Genomic DNA, 18,326 nt, shown 5'->3' with positions numbered 1-18,326 from the left:
AAATGGTTTATAATTAGAAGATTAGGTTCAAATTCTGACTGCTACTTTTTGGCATCTGACCTTGGGCAAATTACTCAACCTCCCTGAGCCTCAGTTTCCTCGTCTACCAAATGGACATAATAAAAACCAAGATTAATTAAATGTATGTGAAGTACTTAGAAGGATGCGTGTACAACAGCACACTATGAATCAAAAGGACTGTCCACAAGAAGCCGTTTCCCACTTGCAGTGCCCGTACCACAGTCAGTCTCGGGAGCTGGCAGTCCAGTCGGCCCGCGGAGGACCAGCACTGCCAGCGGTACTGGGATAGATGAGCTTTCCATGCCTCCCACGAAGTCTGAGCAGTTCCTGCTCTTAGGTTCAATTTTATTCAAAATCAATACTATTGTAGCCATCAATAATGCTGAGATAATATCAACCCAAGAGAATAAAAACTGAAGTGGCAAATTCACTTGACTGCTTCAAACCAGCAGTTTAGAAAGATTAGTGCTGTCCATCTCACAACAGAATTTTCTCTATTTATAAAATCTTTTGTGGGGATCTGGGAAGTCAGAGAGGAACGGGTATCTATGCCTTTCATTTAGGTCCTAAATGAAACATGTATTCCTTTCCCAGATATTTTATCCAGGTCCTACTGTGTGCCAGGTATTCAAACACGAGGGAAACACTCCATAAAATAGACATGGTTTCTTTTGCCCCCACTGAGTATACCTGTCTAGTGAAGAATACAGATCAGTAAACAGCATTTCTATCATAATCAATAAATTAAGATTTAATTTCTAGCTTTCTGCGCTTTGGCAAAAACTGACAACTCTGCAGAAAAAAATTAAAGTCAAATGGATTTTCCTTTGTAACACCAGAAATACACCCCAACCAGGCTTATTTACATCAGTACCTCTTTTTGTCTCCATCTGTTTGTCAGGGTCTTTCTCAAAATAACAGCCAACTGCCCTGGCCAGTGTGGGTCAATGGTTAGAGGGTCAGCCTGCATACTGAAGGGTCGCAGGTTCGATTCCTGACCAAGGGCATGTACCTGGGTTGCAGGTTCGATCCCCAAGCCATGCAGGAGGCAACCAATTGATATGTCTCTTTCACATTCATGTCTGTCTGTCTGTCTTTCTCTCCCTCCCTCCCTCCCTTCTACTCCCCTCGCTCCCCCTCCCTTCCACTCACTGCAAGCTTTTTAAAATTTCAGTAGACAACAGTACTAATTAAAAACAAGTAAAATGTGTCCTGGCCAGTTTGGCTCAGCAGTTCAAATGTTGGCCTGCAGACCAGAGAGTTTCGGGTTCAATTCCAGTCAAGGGCATATACGGTTGCAGACAGGTCCCTGGACCTGGTCGGGGGTCGTGCATGAGGCAACCAATCGATATGTCTCTCTCACATCGATGTTTCTCCCGCTCTCTCTCTTCCCTACTCTATCTAAAGATAAAATGGAAAAAAGTATCAAGTGAGGATTAAACAAATACATAAATAAAATGAGTGAACTGCTTCTACTTGTAGGTAAGAATAAAGTAGATAAGATACAATACGGATACCCAACAACCAGAGAATCAGAACAGAAAAGCCATGAGAATATGGGACATTCAAAGGTCACAAAACAATACGTACTGTCATTTCCAAAGTTTTAAAACACAGAATTCCCATAGTACACCTAAGAGTTTAAACATAAAATGTGCTATCAAATAGTGTTAAAATAAAGCTTATTAAGAACATTAAATGATCACTTACTATACTCCAAAACACTGTTCTAAGCGCTTTAGGACTAATTTAATCCTCATAATCACCATATGGGATAAGTGACATGACTAGTCCCATTTTATACACCACAAAGAGATTGAGTAATTTGTCCACGTTCACAAAGCTGCTAAGTGACAGACCCAAGATTCAAACCTAAGCAATGTGGCTGCAAAGCTCAATCTCCTAACCACTCTGTTGTTCTGCCAAAGAGAGCAGAAAAAGTGCTTCAGGCTACAAATTCACCCCAATTGAAAACAGAACTGATCATGTCTCACTACACATTTCCAAGCTCTCATCCACGAGGTCTGTGTGTGCACAAGTAGAGTAAACGGAGGCCTCTACTACAGGATTAACAGAGACTGAAGGGAAGAAAACACATGTTTTGTTAACTGACTGATAAGAGTAACTTTTAAAATTGATGGATACACTAATCTTTTGATGAGGAATTGTCCTTCAGTTGTTGAGATTTCATCTCCTTGTGCCCAAGCTATGAAATTAGAACTACTTAATGCCAATGCAACCATACGTACAAACATGGGAAACAAAACTGCATGGCAATACAAAACTACATGCCACCCAGTTGAATCAAAAACTAGAATCTTAATACTTAAGATCTTAATAAAATATACTTTAAATACTTCTAAATATACTCAAGGGGAACTTACATGCTTGCCTCAAAGTTACCTTTGAACTCAGATGACAAGAACAAGTTATAATAAGGTTAAAGATATTATCAATGAGGACATTTTACCCCAACTTCTTAGCTACTAACTCATTTGTTTACAAGGAGAAAAAAATGACTGAGATTCAGTCAGCTCATGGGAGAGCTGAAACAGACTGAGGTGGGAGGGCAGAAAAGCAGCGCAGGAAAATGAAGCGAGAGCCCGTGGTCTGGTGTCATGTGGCGAGCTCCCTGAAGTGATTCCATGCGCATGCGCTGTCATAAGCTGGCCACAGGCCTGCCATCTAATAGTCCTCTCAAAGCAATGTGTTAAAAAACAAACAAACAAACAAGAAAACCTTCCTAACAATAAGTAATAATTGGCAACAAAATCTGGGTTATTTTTTAAAAATACATCAACATTTTTTACACAAAAAGAAAGTCAAAAGTATTTACTCAATAAAAGGAAACTAGGCAAACAAAACCTGCCTAACCCAGCTGGTGTGGCTCATGTAAGGTCAGGGCACATGTTCAGGTTGTGGGCCCAATCCCCAGTGAGGGTCATGCAGGAGGCAGCTAGTCAGTATTCTCTCTTATCAATGTTTCTCTCTCTCTCTCTCTCTCTCTCTCTCTCGCTAAAATCAATTAAAGAAAGAAAAAAAAACCTTCCTAAACACAGTATTTCAAGTACATAGTAAGGTCTTTATTAACTAAACTAGAAAAACAAGAAGTAGCAGGAGAAAAGAAAAACAGAAACAATATATTTTAAAGTAAAATGTCTATGAAACGTACAATCAACACAAATGTTGGTAAACCAAAAAAAGGCTAATTATAAGCCTTCTTTACCTGCTTATAACTTTCCTAACAATTTGACATACATGCAAACTTACTCATTTGACTGTTTTCAAGAAAGTATCAAAAGAAACATTTTAGATTTCCCAAACTTTTAGTTACATATTTTACTGGAAACTTCTCAATTGTAAAAACCAAAGTAAGTTAACATGATTGCCTGAATGATACTTTAGTTGGCTAACTGAAAAATGATAATTAGCAGGGCAAAATCACGATAACACCTTTAAAATGTTCACCTGTCTGACGTGAAATAATGCACAGTGCTTTATGTACAAAAAACCGGAGTATTTTATTAGAATGCCAAAGTTTAATTAAATTATTCACATAAAGACTTGCCTCCATTTTCAAAAACTTACCTTCTTTTTATCCCTCATTGAGCCTTTGCCCCGGACCATAATTTTACATCCCGTTTCTGCTTCAAGCTGCTTAGCTGTAAGTCCTCTAGGTCCAAGGATTCTCCCAACAAAATTAAACTGGGGAAGAAAAAAAAAGGTCACCATATATTATTCTCTTGCTTGAATTTACAGCTGTTAAAATTATTTTAAAACAGAAATTAACTTTCTCAAATTAAATACTTTTTAATACTAAGTTGAAATAAAATTAAGAGTCCTTATTAATTTATTGCCAGGTTTGGGGGGGGGGGTTATAAGTACAATAGCTCATTGTTTAGCACAAAATTTTCATATGTATTAATACAAACTATAAATGAGGAACAATACAATCTATCTGGAAAAATATACTGAACTGTCCATCAACATGTAATCTAAACCAAGCTATATGATAAAATCTTGGATGTCACAGAAGAATGCATCCATTACAAGAGTTCCACAAAACTCTATAATGATGGTGTTCAGGGAACTGTTCATTATGTTTTAAATAGTAATTTCTTTTCTTAACTAAAACCCTTGGGGAAAATTCCTGTTATTTATCTTATAAGTAAAGTTATATTTTCTCCAAAGCAACTGTTCAAAGACTGTATTTTTGTGTTGCCTGTCAGAACTCTATTCTAGTAGACAAAATTGGATTCCATCCTGTATTAAACATTTAAGTCTTGAAAGTATATGCTTTTTCATCATATTCCTTGAAAATTTTACATCTGCATATTTATTTTTTATTTTTTCCATTTCTACGTTTAACTTATACTACTACTTTTGCAAAAAGGCAGAACTCTTTTCATGAATAGGGCAGTGATAAAAATAATTGCATAAATAAATAATTAGAAACTTCTACCATTCATATACAAAAGTTTATAGGGTTTCTTTTGGGGGTGGGGGGAGGCAAGGTAAAGAATAGATCAACTCTGAATACTAAAAAGTAAATTTTCTCATTCACCTGTCATCTGCATAAAAAACAAACATGAGCCCTGGCCGGTGTGGCTCAGCGGTTATGGTGTCAGCCCGCAGACCAGAGAGGCCCGGGTTCCCGCTAAGGGCACGTACCTCGGGTGCAGTTTGTCCCCGGCCCCGGTTAGGGTTGTGTAGGTGGCAACCACTCGATGTGTCTCTCTCACATCAATGTTTCTCTCTGTCTCTCCCTCCCGCTCTATCTCAAGATAAATGCAAAAAAAAGTCCTTGGGTGAGGATAAAAAAAAAAAGACAAAAAATGAGTGTAGCCCCGGCCGGTTTGGCTCAGCGGTTAGAGCGCCCGCCTGCGGTCCGGAGAGACCCGGGTTCGGTTCCCGCTAAGGGCATGTACCTTGGTTGCAGTTTGTCCCCGGCCCTGGTTGGTCGTGCGGGTGGCAGCCACTCGATGTGTCCCTTTCACATCGATGTTTCTCTCTCTCTCTCTTCCTCTCTCTCCCTCCCACTCTGTCTGTACAAAAAATGGAAAAATGTCCTCGGGTGAGGATAAAAAAAAAAAAAAAAGAGTGTATACCATCACTTCCACAAAAATCCAAAGGTGATGATTCTTACGCAGACAGCTTGCTACTTCTCCTTGCAGGGACCCACAGCTGGAACGCCACTACATGAAAACCATATGCGAAAATGCATGCTGTCAAGCTTAAGAAGCTAGGGTACTTATTCATCTTACTGGTTCTTACTCTGCCGCCCCAAACTGCTCACCAGCACGGCCATATCTTAAGCAATTCGCAGACGAAAGACGGAGAGTACATGTGCACAGCTGGAAGAAAGCCTCTTCCCTCAGATTTGGACACAACTTTTTCCACCCCAAGTTGAGACTGATCCTGTAAGCACTTGATCTAGCTCCACAAGATCCCAAATTTGGAAATTTGCCTGACCATCTCTCTCTATTATCCCTTATCCCTGCCTAGTTCCCCAGCATATAGTAATTTACCTCTTTACCCAACCTGAAGCCCTGCTGTCATCCGCTTTAATGGTTGCTTCTCTGAAGATAACCTTTATCTTAAGATTTCTTTTTTAACATTAGCTTTAAGCAGTTTTACTATGATGTGCCTAGGTATAGTATTTGTTTTATGGTTCAGTTTCATTAGCGTGACTTTGTCAACACTCTCCTCAAACAATGCTTCTGTCCCACACTCTCTCTCTCTCTAATACTCCAAATGCTTACACTGAATGTTCTTACTACATTCCTTTGATTTTTCACACTCCCTCCTAGTTTTTCCACCCTTCTGCCTCTCAATGCTGAGTACTTTCTTCTGATCTATCTTCCAGTTCACTAATTCTCTCCTAAAGTGGTTCTAATCTTGTTAAACCTGTTACTCCAGTTAAAAATTGTTTTGGTTTATTATTTCTTTTTTAGTTACCATTTCTATGCCATACTTCTCCAACTTGTCTCCTGTCTCATGTATAGTAGTCTTCTGTCTTCATATATAATAAGTATGGCTTACATAAAGCCTGAGCCTTGTCATTCTAATGTCAACAGTCCCTGGGGATGTTTCTATTGTTTCGTTGTTTCTTCATATTTTTGTTAATGTCATCTTACCTTCTGTTTTTAGTGAAATGCAGACACTGTATGTACTAGTTTACAGAAATAATATAAGGCCTAAAATGATATCCAGAGAGAGCATATATTCATCACAGCTATGAGCAACCCAGGGTCGCCTCAGAAAGATTTCAGTTACTGATACAGAGCAAACTTGAGGCTGACATGAAATATCTCGAGGGCCTAGGAAACACTCACCAGAATCTGCTCCCAAAGCTAAGAATGGGAATGAGGAGACCCAAAGACAGCTACAGACTCAGACTAAGCCCCCGTCGGTCTCCCAGCTGCCCTCAGCACATTCAGCAGCCACACCCAGAGGAAAAGCAGTTTCCAGAAGCCAAGATGACATTCTTAATCATCTGTCCTCCTCAGGATCCTAAACTAGTAATTCTTCACAACTTTGCTGGCTCTCTGGTATATTCAAATGCATATTTTTTCCCCTATTTTGTCTGATTCTACTAGAATTGCTCACATACTCTGAATTACCCTAATAGTCCTTAAAAAGAGAAGCCCATGGCATTTTTAAGGGGTTGCCTTTTAATCTAAATAGATCTAAAATTGACATAGCTTCAGGCAGTATAAAGTAAAAATATATTAGAATAAGGGTCAGAGGACAAGAGAAAACACATTTCACAGAAAGTTTATCAATAGGCCTGGCACTATGTTCACCTACAACAAGCTCTTCCTATTTTTCTGCAACTTATGAACATCACCTTTTTATATAGTTACAGATTCAATAGAACATCATTCCCACACCTCCCCTCCTCAAAACAGTTTAAATCAAGAATCTCTACATCCGTTCCTCACTCATTTTGTTTACTTTGGATATTTTTCTGTTGAATAGAAAACACCTCCTGTTTTCCAATTCAACTCAATCAAACATTTATTCAAGGTCTGCTATGTGGTAAAGAGTGAAAGAAATGGTAGAGATTAAAAAAAGAAGAGAAAGAGGAGAAATTCCCTTTACTCTGTTACCTCAACTGTTTCTTAAAATAACTAGCATTGACAGCTATAACTCAGTAATAGGTGTGCTCTAAATAGATCCTTTTCCAAAGCAACTCATATACTGGATATATATCATATATCTAAAATATGGCAAAGAATGTCTGGAAAAACACATTATGAATATAGGCCCTTTAGGGCTTCAAATACTAATTGTTTTTTACTTCTGTCCTTTATCAAACCAGGTCGGCCTACACTTCAAGACATATTTACACTTAGAAGACCCTCTTTGGTACATCCATTTCTTTTCACATATTCAACCTCTTCTGCTGGAAACATGAAATTAAAATTATATAGAAAAAGACCACTACAGCTAAATAATCCTCACAGTTACTATTTATTGATAAGAAATGTTTTTTTAAGTAGTCAAAACCAAAAATGAAATCTGTAACACAAAATTTTCATAACCTTAAAAAGGAACCAATCTCTATTACCTAAGAACTAACAAACACCACAGCTCAAGTGTGTTCAAGTACATACCACTGGGATTCTAATACAATTGACACTGTCAAGGTCATCCTTCTGAGAATGTTGTAAGTAGAGAATGAAAAAATTAATCATAGCAGCTGCTTTGTCTAATGCAGCCAATTTCCAAGTTAATATCGTTTGCCTTGCATTAAAATTCATTCTGTGTTGATTTATCATGCTAGTTCCGCAGCTTCATTCAATTAAAACAATGTCACAACACATTCAAAGAAAATCATTTCAAACAGCCTGAGCTAACTGCATCTTTAAAGACCAAAAGAAGGGAAAGAAAGAAAAAAGACATTCATTAACTCTGCTGTTTAACTACAGACCTTCTCTATGGCTCACCAATTATATTTATGTCAAGTGGCAAGTTATTTTCTAAAGAAGAGGTTAACAACAAGTATGTCTAATGCTATTTATTGCTGCTCACTTCATTTTAAAAAGAAATGACAGATTTCTCCCAATGACAATATATAAGGCATTATAGCAAATCTTTCCATTAACCTTCTAAGATATCTACAATTAAAGATAAAACTTCCTGTGACACACTATCAAAACAAGTAATAAAAAATGGATCACCAAAAGAATTTTTGGGGAAAAAATTTTTTTAAACGTGCTTCTTTGGTTTATTTTTTTACAGACTGATAATCTGTTTTTAAATACTGTGCCTAGTATTTCAAAAGTGATTTTAGTTGAATATCTCACAAACCTTACATTATATCACCTATTCATCTAAGTGACATAATAGGTATAAAACACACACACATATATTTTCTGATGAAGCCTTTTATTTAGCAAGTGAGAAAAAAATGAACTGCCTCAAGTGTAGTCAACATAAGTGAGCCTGATTTATGGAACTGGGAAGATGAGAGAAGAGTCATGACTACTGAGCAAGTACCACAGGTCCTCAAATAACATCATTTCAGTCAGTGTTGTTTCTCTGTAACACTAATGAGAGGTCCTAGGAATTTAACACTTCTATCCATCAACCTATGGTAAAACTGGTTTTCATTTTATTTCATTTTGCTTAAAATCACAGAATCTATGGATAACATTAAGTGAGGACTTACTATACAACTTTTTTTAATAAAAAATACCAAAATGAATATATCAAAATGTCTTCATTTGGGAGGACACAAATGTCTTATCCCTTCTCTATCTTCAAATTAATTATAGATAAGCAACCAAGTATGTCTCCTTATGCTACATAATAATTAGTATAGGAATCATTTTGTAAAACTTTTCATGTGTTAACTTCATACACATCTGTTGGTGAACAAGGTATGCAAGAAGAGGCGCTTTCACCAGCAGCTTAGGGGGAGAAACAATAACCAGTAATAACCAAAATATGACATCTGTGACATGAATCTGGATATCCTAAATTACGACAAATAATCTTTTGAGTATAGATATAATTGGGGAAAAGTCAAAAGCCATTTTAAAAAATCAAGTGAATAAGATAAATATCCTTCTAGAAGCTATGTAACAGATATTTAGGGAAAAATTATCTAGCCAATTAAAATTAAAATGAGGCAATAAAAGCCAACAAGGGTTTTATGATACAAGTATATGACAATATATTTGACAGTTCAAGGTACAAACTCTTATTACACAAAACCCTTTAAAAGATTACCACCTACTTTTAAAACCTTTATTTTTGCTATCACCCTTCTGTTCAGACACATAAGCAACTCACTGTTCTTAAAAATGACAAGTACTTTAAAATTTTCCCAATAACACCTTCCTTTGTCTTTCCTTCCCACCAACCATGCCAAATTATCCTCATCAAACAATACTGAGCTCACGTTTCTTCTGTGATTTTCTTGTGTATTCTGATTACTAGGCAGCTGTATTTTTTCTCTTCCTCCAAAGTGACCTCTCAGAGTGTTTTGCAGCCAACCTCTCAGAGCCCCTATCACATGGTATGTAATGATCTACATGTTTCTTGCAGGACATTCATTCCTAAGTCAGGAACCAGCAATTGATCCTTTTTTTTTTTTTTTTTTTCCAAACTCCACGGTGCCTCGCACAATATGCAGCACATAGAAGAAACTAATACTTGTTCAAATTGTTGAATAATACAATTTTTAAAATATGTTTTTATTGATTTTGAGAAACACCGACTGGCTGTCTCCTGCATGTCCCCTACTGGGAGATCAAGCCCGAAACCTGGGCACGTGCCCTGACCTGGAATTGAACCGCCAACCTCTTGGTGCATGGGACGACACTCAACCGAGCCACATTGGCCAGGCGAATGATACAATTTTAAAATGTTCACAGAAATCATGTGGTGATTTTTTTCATTCACATAGTAAAATTCCAATTACTTAAGTTATATGCAGCACAAGAACTCTTATACATCTCAGAAATTTCTCAAATGGTAAGCCTCGCTGACTGATCTCAGGATAAATTTCAAAGGACAGATAGTGTCATAAAAACAAAACTATTATTTCCATTTTTCATTTCAGTATAGAATAATTGAGTGCAAAGACCATGTCATTCCATGTCTTAGGTATTGAGTATGTAGAAGTATGTTTTATTAATGAGTGTTTCAGTATGAGCCAGCTTCTAATGTTTGGCAACTTTACATGCATTAAGTCAATTAATACGGATAACACTGGAAGGCAGTTACCATTATCATCCATCTATATTTAATATATGAGGTTATAAAACAAGCCCAAATACTAGAACACCTAGATTAATCAGCATAGTATAATGCCTTTCTCCTAAAGACCTTAAACATATACCCTGATCACACCAGAACTCACATTTACTTTTTTCATTCTTGTTGCTCATTCAAAATGTTTAAGTAGAAAGTTTATTAAAACTCTTCAGATTCAAGTTTATTGTTTTTATAATTTCTTCTCCACCTACATCCAATAACATATCACTATTACACTCTTTCTGCACTACCACACCTTGTCTTCTCAATATTTTCATCTGTCTTTACAAACTGGGATTACTGTCATCATTGTCATCACCATCATCATATACATCCTTTTTATCTTAACCATTTATATGAATATTTCAATGACAAATATGTATAACTTCAAAAGAGAGAGAGAGAAGACTGATTATTTAACCCAAGATTGAGCTTACAACAAGTGTCACCTCAGACCCAGATATGAGTCAAGGACATGAAATACGTAGTTCTAACCATTCATTAGACACTATTTAAGCTCTTTGAAATTGACTTCATATGTTTTGCTGCATAAATGTTACCTGGTTCATAAACTGTTACTAAAATATTAATTCAGCTCTGAAAGTGATGTGCTTTGCCACAAAATTTAGTCTTTCCTGACCTCTTGATAACTGTTGTATATTATTACCTTGGTTCAAATGTTTCTACATTGTTACAAACAACTCAGTTTACAGCGGCTTTTAAACTAAAGGATATTGTTACTATGGTATGCTTATCATCTCTTCCTCTTGATTCCTCTACAATGTCAAATTACAAAACCTTCTCCTACTGTATTCTCTATTCTCAATGAATAGCACCACCAGCAAGACCCTCTCTCATTCGTAGCCTCCTTATCTGGTAGACTAACAAATCTTAAGATTTTCATGAGTCTGTCCCCGTTTCTTCATTTCAATTGCCACGGCCTCAGTTTAGGCCCTGTGGCTGTACCAGCAACTGAGCAAGGGTTGTGTCTCTTATTCCGTGCGAGGTGCCTATCACAGCCCACACACAACATTCTGGAAAAATGATACCAAATTTTTACTGGTTTATACTTAGATCTCTTTAGCTTTCGTGTTCCTAATACCTTTTCAAATTTATTTTTCTTTCATTTTAATCTATCCTTAAAACTGCAAAGTTATACTGCTTTTATATCAGCCTTACAAATATAAAGGCAAGAGACTAATCAAAACAATCAATGTTCTTTAACCCCAAACAATAAAACATAGATACATTTTTAAGCTCAATAACTTCCTTACCAATTACAACAAGGGAAAGTCGCCATAGCAACGTGAAACAAAGAGGAGGACAGGCTCATTCTAGGTAGGTTGCTTATTGACACTGTTCCTGGACTCGGGAAACACAGTTTTCCACAGACATCAGAAGTCCATAAGTTATATATAAACTATTTTGCTCTAAAGAGTTGGGTTTATTAAAAAATACAATATACTTTCCCAATGAAATAATTAACTAAATTTAGTTCCAAGGATCCTCAATTAGAAGTTTGATTTCAATATCACTAAGGTGAAGTAAAAGCAGGTTCTATCAAAAACTACGGTAGTTGTCTGCTCAAATTCAAACCAAAAAAAAGGCATCAATGATGAAATTATTCACTCATAAAACAAATGTAGGTCACTTACTATAAGCGGGCATGAAGACAGGTGGTCACTTAGAGTGGTATAACCTGCAACTACTCCACAGCTCATTTCCTTTGCCAGTTGGGAGGGCGGAGGGTTAGGTGTAGGAAGACTGTTGGTGACTGCTTCCCTCAGTTCCAGCAGACACTTTCTCTCAAGATGGGCCAAGAACAGATCAGCACCTCCCCCTTCCTTTTAATAGCTAACAAACACCTCAATGTTTCCAAAATATGAATAGCACTAAGAAGCAGGCTTCTCTCCAATTTTGTATTATATTATTCTGGTTATTTCAATAAGAATCTTAAGACATATGAACATTAAATACCTGGGACTAGGTATCTAATTGATTTATAAGTCTTTTGCAACAGTAATTTTAGCAGAGCAGATCTTAACCAACTTTTTGGGTAAGAGAAATCACAGACAAAACTGTATGTCAACTGAGGCTGAAAACATTTGCTTACAAGCAATAAGTCTTCCCTAAAAACTAACTCCACCTTTTAAATTGTCCTTCTGAGCACTATCTTTTTATATTTTAAAATATATTACTTAAAAAAAAAGTTTAGTATTATAAGACTCTGAGAAGGCTTATTATTCTTAAAATTGTTCAGGTTTGAGAAAAACCTAGTTGAATTTATTGTTTTCAGAATCTCTTTAAATCCTTTTTGGACTAATTTCTATTAACATCCTAAGAAATTTAGTATACCTCAGACTATAAAGAGCCTATTAAATATTTGGTACATAGCAGGCCCTCAATACGCTATTACAGAGTGAAATAAAAAGTAAACTTCAAAACAAAAAACAAAAGTTATGAAACCGATGTTCACTAAATTGATCTGTTTTAAGTTGTGAGTCAATAAGAACAGTTTTCTCTACCTAACAAATAAAGGCTTCATATGATCAATTCATACTACTAAATTAAAAACTTAACAGGTTAATATGTAATCTGAAACATTTCTAACTCTATGCAATAAATACTAACCTTAAAATCAAGAATCTAAGTTTATTTCCTGTATCAAAAAAGAGATGGATAGATCTTACTTTTTTTGGTTAATCCTCACCTGAGGATATTTTTTCCATTGATTTTTAGAGAAGAGAAGGGAAGGGAGGTGGCGGGGGAGGGAGAGGGAGAAACGTGGATGTGAGAGAGATACATTGATTGGCTGCCTCCGCATGTGCCCTGACCAGGCCAGGATTGAACCTCAACCCTTTGGTGCACAGACCGCCGCTCTAACCATTGAGAAACACCGTCCAGGGCACATCTTTCTTTCAAAATACTGTACTTTCACTCATTAATTATATCAAGGTAAAAATAAAGGTTTAACCTAAGTAACTGAAAAAAGAGACTTTGAAGATCATGAAATCTTGATTTAACATCCATTTGTTTCTCAGAAGATCAAAGAGAAAGTAGTTTACATCAAAACTCTTGACTTAATTCCTTGAGCACAATAAGCAAGTCACAACAGTGGAAGGAACAAAAGCCTAAGGAAAAATAGCTACATTGACCACTCTTCTCATAACTCTCCAAAACAAATTCCAGCTCAACAGCCAATTTGCAGGTGACAATCTTTAGGAATAGAAGAAAATCACCAACAACCCTATACTAATTTAGAAGCTATGACTAGCCAAATATAATCTGCAAACCCAGGAAAAATAAATTGAAAGGGAATGTAAAACTCATGCTCCACTATTAACAAAGAGTATTATCATGAGACAGTAGAAAGTACTGTGAATAACATTTTAAATCCATATTATTATAGTTGCCAGGCTGGGATCCTACAAGCTTGAATAAATACTTAAAGCCATTTCTCCAACTGACAACCCTTTGACGCTGCATATCATGGTAGCCTAGACCCAGCACACAACTTGCAAGGCTATAATCATTCAAAATTAAAACCCATTTTACAAACATCAGAAATACAGAGTTATCTTCATATAAAATCTCTGGGAAAGTCTCACTACAATTTCACCATATCATGTTCCAAGCAAACAGTTGAGCAGTCTAATCTGTTCATGTACTATCCCTGACAGCTGGACCTTACTCTATTTGAAACTTATCTCCCACTATGGTAGATCCTGTAAAACAATTACTCATTAATTCAAAATTGATAACTCAGGCACATTTAATGGCAGAATTATTAGTAACTCATTGAAACACAATGTCTTTTTACTGATATCAGAGTTAAATCCATTCATACACTGCTTATAAGCTCTTGATTAATTCAAACAAGTCCTTAATAACTCAAGGGGCCAAACTATCAACCTGATGGCCTAGGCATGACTTTTACCTTCATTCATTTCTGTCATTTTATGAATGTATGAGAAACTTAAAAAGTATTCAATGATGTAATGCAACATCCTTTATCTTTATATAAGACTGTGGGCTCTCTTTCAAGGGTAGGATTTCTTTTCTTATTCACAATCACAAGAACCATATTGATGGTTCTGATGCCATACATTTATCTTTATTCCTCTAAGCAATTCTGAGATAGACCTTATAATTTCATAGACAAGAAAACAGATTCTAGAAAATGAACATGTGCTCAAAGCCAATGGGACAGTCTCGATTATTTTCAGCAAGTATTTATTCCAGTTTCTTTCTCACTATGGAAAAAGTGACGATAATGCAGTTTCTCCATCTCAGAACTACTGACATTTTGGGCAGGCTAATTTTTAGTTATGGAAGGCTGTTCTGTGCATTGTAGGATGTTTAGCAGCATATAACTGGCCGCTACCCATGAGATGCCACTAGTAACCAACCCCTCCAAGTCTTGGCCACCAAAATATCTCCAGATACTGCCAATGTCCTGGAGGGACAAAACCTCCCCAGTTTCTGCTGAGCTAACAGAACGGATAGGACAAGAGCAGAGGCCTTACACCACACGTGCTCAATCAGTCTGGCCTGTCTCTGGCACTGCAGCGACCTGCCATGAAAAGAGAAGCTCCAGGCAGCGGCTGTCTCTCTGGGCGGAGCCCAGCAGGAGCACCCACCGGCAGCCAGCCTGCATCAAGGCCGAGATAGCTTTGGTGCAGCCCAATCAGCAGAACCTTAGCCAACATACAGTACAGACTCAAGAGCACAGAAATCGATTTGTTATTTTAAGACACTGATTTTTAGGATAGCCTATTACGTAGCATTATTTTGGTACCTGTTGACAAATATAACTAGTAAGGGTTAGGTAAGCTAAGATTCAAAATCTATGCCTCTCTGGCTCAAAAACCCACTATTATCTTCACAATGTTGAGTTTTCTCAACTGGATTAATATCCCCACTCCGAAGATATGACTGGTACACAGCAGAGGATATTTTCAATAGGCTACTGATATTACCTTCTCATTCCCACATCAAGCCACTGATTCAAAAACATTGTGAAGGACATTATACAGTACTACCTCCTTTCTGGAACACTGACTCTCAGACTTTCTTCTCCTATCATCCAGAACTATACACAGCCAAGCCCCAAACAACAGCTCCAAATTAATACTTCTATAAAGAACTTGCTATGTGCAGATGCAAAAGGTTTTTTTTAAAGGTTTACCAATTTTTTTTGCCCTGGCCAGTTTGGCTCAGCAGTTAGAGCATCCACCCACAGACCAGGGAGTCCTGGGTTCGGTTCCCGCTAAGGGCACGTACCTCGGTTGCAGTTTGTCCCCAGCCCCGGTTAGGGTCGTGTGAGTAGCAACCACTCGATGTTTCTCTCTCCCCCCTACCCCCCTTCTCCTGCTCTATCTGAAGATAAATGCAAAAATGTCTTTGGGTGAGAATAAATAAATAAATAAATAAAAATAAAGGTTTACCAATTTTTGAAAGAGCGAGGCTTTCATACAGATAATCACAACAAATATTTATTGTCCATCTAACATTTACCAGATAGGTAAGTGGAAATATGAAAACAGACAAGATCGCCACCCTCACGAAGCTTACAGTCTGGTAATACTTAGCATAAAAGCATTTTCCAAGTGCTTTACATATAATAAACTCATTTAGAACTCACTTATAACTCTCCATACCCCTGTGAAAGAATAACCCTATTACTCTCTCCATTACAGAGATGAGGAAACTGAGGACCAGAAATAGTAAGTAATTTGACCAAAGTCAGAAAACCAACAGCAGAGCCAGCCAGGGGTCAGAGTTTGAGTTCACATTTTTTACCACTATTCTACAATGCCCTTTTGAAACTTTAATAATAATAAAAGCATTCTGAATCAATTGGAATAAATTCACTCACAAAGTCAAGCTTATATACAAATGGGGGCGGGGACATGATTAATGAAAAAAATAGCAAGAATATTGAAGAAAGAACATGTATTTTATTTTGGCCAATATCTAATTCATAATTTTGAAATAAATATGTTCCCATGCTGCCAAAATCTGACACACACTCCCTTATTTTATTTGTTTGATACTACTTAATTTTTTCAAAAGTGGGATAAAGTTCCTAATACGTACCACAAAACAGTACTACCCATTTGGTGTGTATTAATAACCTTAAAGAAGAAAAATTCAAAAACTACATGGAGATCCCAATTTTGCCAAACAAATTCTTTTTTTTTCAAAGAATAGTTTACTGACTGCTAGGGAGAAAGTAAGGGAGAAGAGAGAAACATCAATGTGCGAGCATGCCTCCTGCACGCCCCCTACCAGGAATCGAGACCACAGTCCTGCCTGGGAATCCAACCAGCAACCTTTCGGTGCATGAGATGACACCCAACTGAGTCACACTGGACAGGGTCAAACTTAAATTCTTTTAATAAATTTAAAATCAAGGTATTAATAAAGTTACTTGAGGACCAAAATGGTTTTATATTGATTTTTCTCCCACAAATTATATATAAATTTCTCATTTAAATAGCTTTGTTAAAATAGACATTTGGGGGTGCCAAGAATCATCTACAACTCATATATCCACCTATCTATCTGACATGCTCCCACCTGGATGTCTAACTTCAAACTCAGTACCTGTAAATCAGAAACGAACCCCCACACCTCCCTGACCTGTTCCTTCCTCAGTCTTTCCTAGCTCAGGAACTGGAAATTCCATAACTCCAGCTGATCCAAACCTTTGAGCTATTCACGACTTTCCCTCGCACCCCATTATCCAATTAGCAAATCCTATTTTGGCTTTAAGTTGACAATCTATGTAGGATACAAGCATTTCTAAGTCCTTTTGTTCAAGTTCCCTGGTTGGCCTTCTCTGTACCTTAGTCAGTCCCCTGGCTGCCACATCGCCCAATGGCCTTACTCCACACAGCAGCCAGAATGAATCCATTAACACCCAACTAAGCTCATGTCACTCCTTGACTCAAAACATCTGAATGGCTTCCCATTATACTCACTAGGATCTGAAACCCCTATTAGGGTCCACAGGGACCCACAGCCCCAACATGACTGGCCTTTCTGCTCACTCTCGAACCTCACATCTAACCACCCTTCCCAAGACTGCTTGCTACGAGCCACTGCACTTGTTCACTCTGCTGGAGTGTGCTTCCCCCAGATGATTTTTATGCCCTCCTCCTCCCCATCAGTATGTTCAGATCTCCCCATTCCCTTCATCTTATGAGACTTCTTGACTATAAACACAATGTCACCATGTATCTGCTTACCTTTACACTTTATTTTTCTCCATAGCACTGACTGCACCTAAGATAAATATTCGTTTGCTTATTGTCTGGCTCTGCCACTGCAATGTCTGCTTCACAGAAGCGGAGACACTGTTTAGTTCACACTCTACCTGCCTCCTGGAACAAAGTCCGGCAAAAGAACCACATGTCATCACCTGTCTAGCTGGCTTATTTTGATGATATAAAAGGAGAGCAGTGTTTCTCACATTTGCATGCATCAGAATCATCCACAGGGCTGGGAAGGCAGACTGCTGGGCTGCACCGCAGGTTTCTGACTCAACTAGTCTTGGGTGGGGCTTGAACATTCACAAGTTCCCAGTAGGTATGGATACCATAGTCCTGGGACCACATTTTAAGAACCACTGATCTGGACAATGTTATGTCCTTTATTTATTTTTTTAAAAGAAGAATGAGGACCAAGCAGATTAAGGTAATATGCTCTCAGAAGGTCTTAAAAGTATTCCATGTTAATGACTAAGGCTGAGTTTAAACAAGTAGATGAGAAGGCTGACATCCTTTAGGAGATACTGAAACACCAAACAACAGCAGACCTCAGTTGAGACTGCTGCCCAAATAACAATTTCCCATCTCTAAGAATCAACTCAATACCCAGGATAGGCCCATAGTGGTCATGCCCAGGTTATGTCAGATATCATCACGTCCCTAGTCATGGTAGACTGGTCCAAACCACATTCTCTCTCCTAAGAATCTGAAGTTAACATAAAGTCTAGGAGGCACTGATTCCAAATTATGTTAAAAGCAAGT

At 37.5% G+C, this 18,326-nt stretch overlaps 1 protein-coding gene across 5 annotated transcripts in view; it reads right to left on the bottom strand.

Moving 5' to 3' along the window:
* The window catches only part of QKI (QKI, KH domain containing RNA binding), a 138,778-nt gene that overhangs the window by 76,843 nt on the left and 43,609 nt on the right, over positions 1 to 18,326 (bottom strand). For all 5 annotated transcript variants that reach the window (XM_036249458.1, XM_036249455.1, XM_036249456.1 and 2 more), the window contains exon 3: positions 3,610 to 3,726. In XM_036249458.1, the coding sequence (XP_036105351.1) occupies positions 3,610 to 3,726 (117 nt within the window). The remainder of the gene's footprint in view (positions 1 to 3,609; positions 3,727 to 18,326) is intronic.

This window comes from Molossus molossus, unplaced genomic scaffold (assembly GCF_014108415.1).
Source record: "Molossus molossus isolate mMolMol1 unplaced genomic scaffold, mMolMol1.p scaffold_m16_p_8, whole genome shotgun sequence".
Lineage (NCBI taxonomy): Eukaryota > Metazoa > Chordata > Mammalia > Chiroptera > Molossidae > Molossus > Molossus molossus.
Note: the sequence above shows the minus strand (reverse complement) of the source record. Positions and strands in the feature narration are given on the sequence as shown.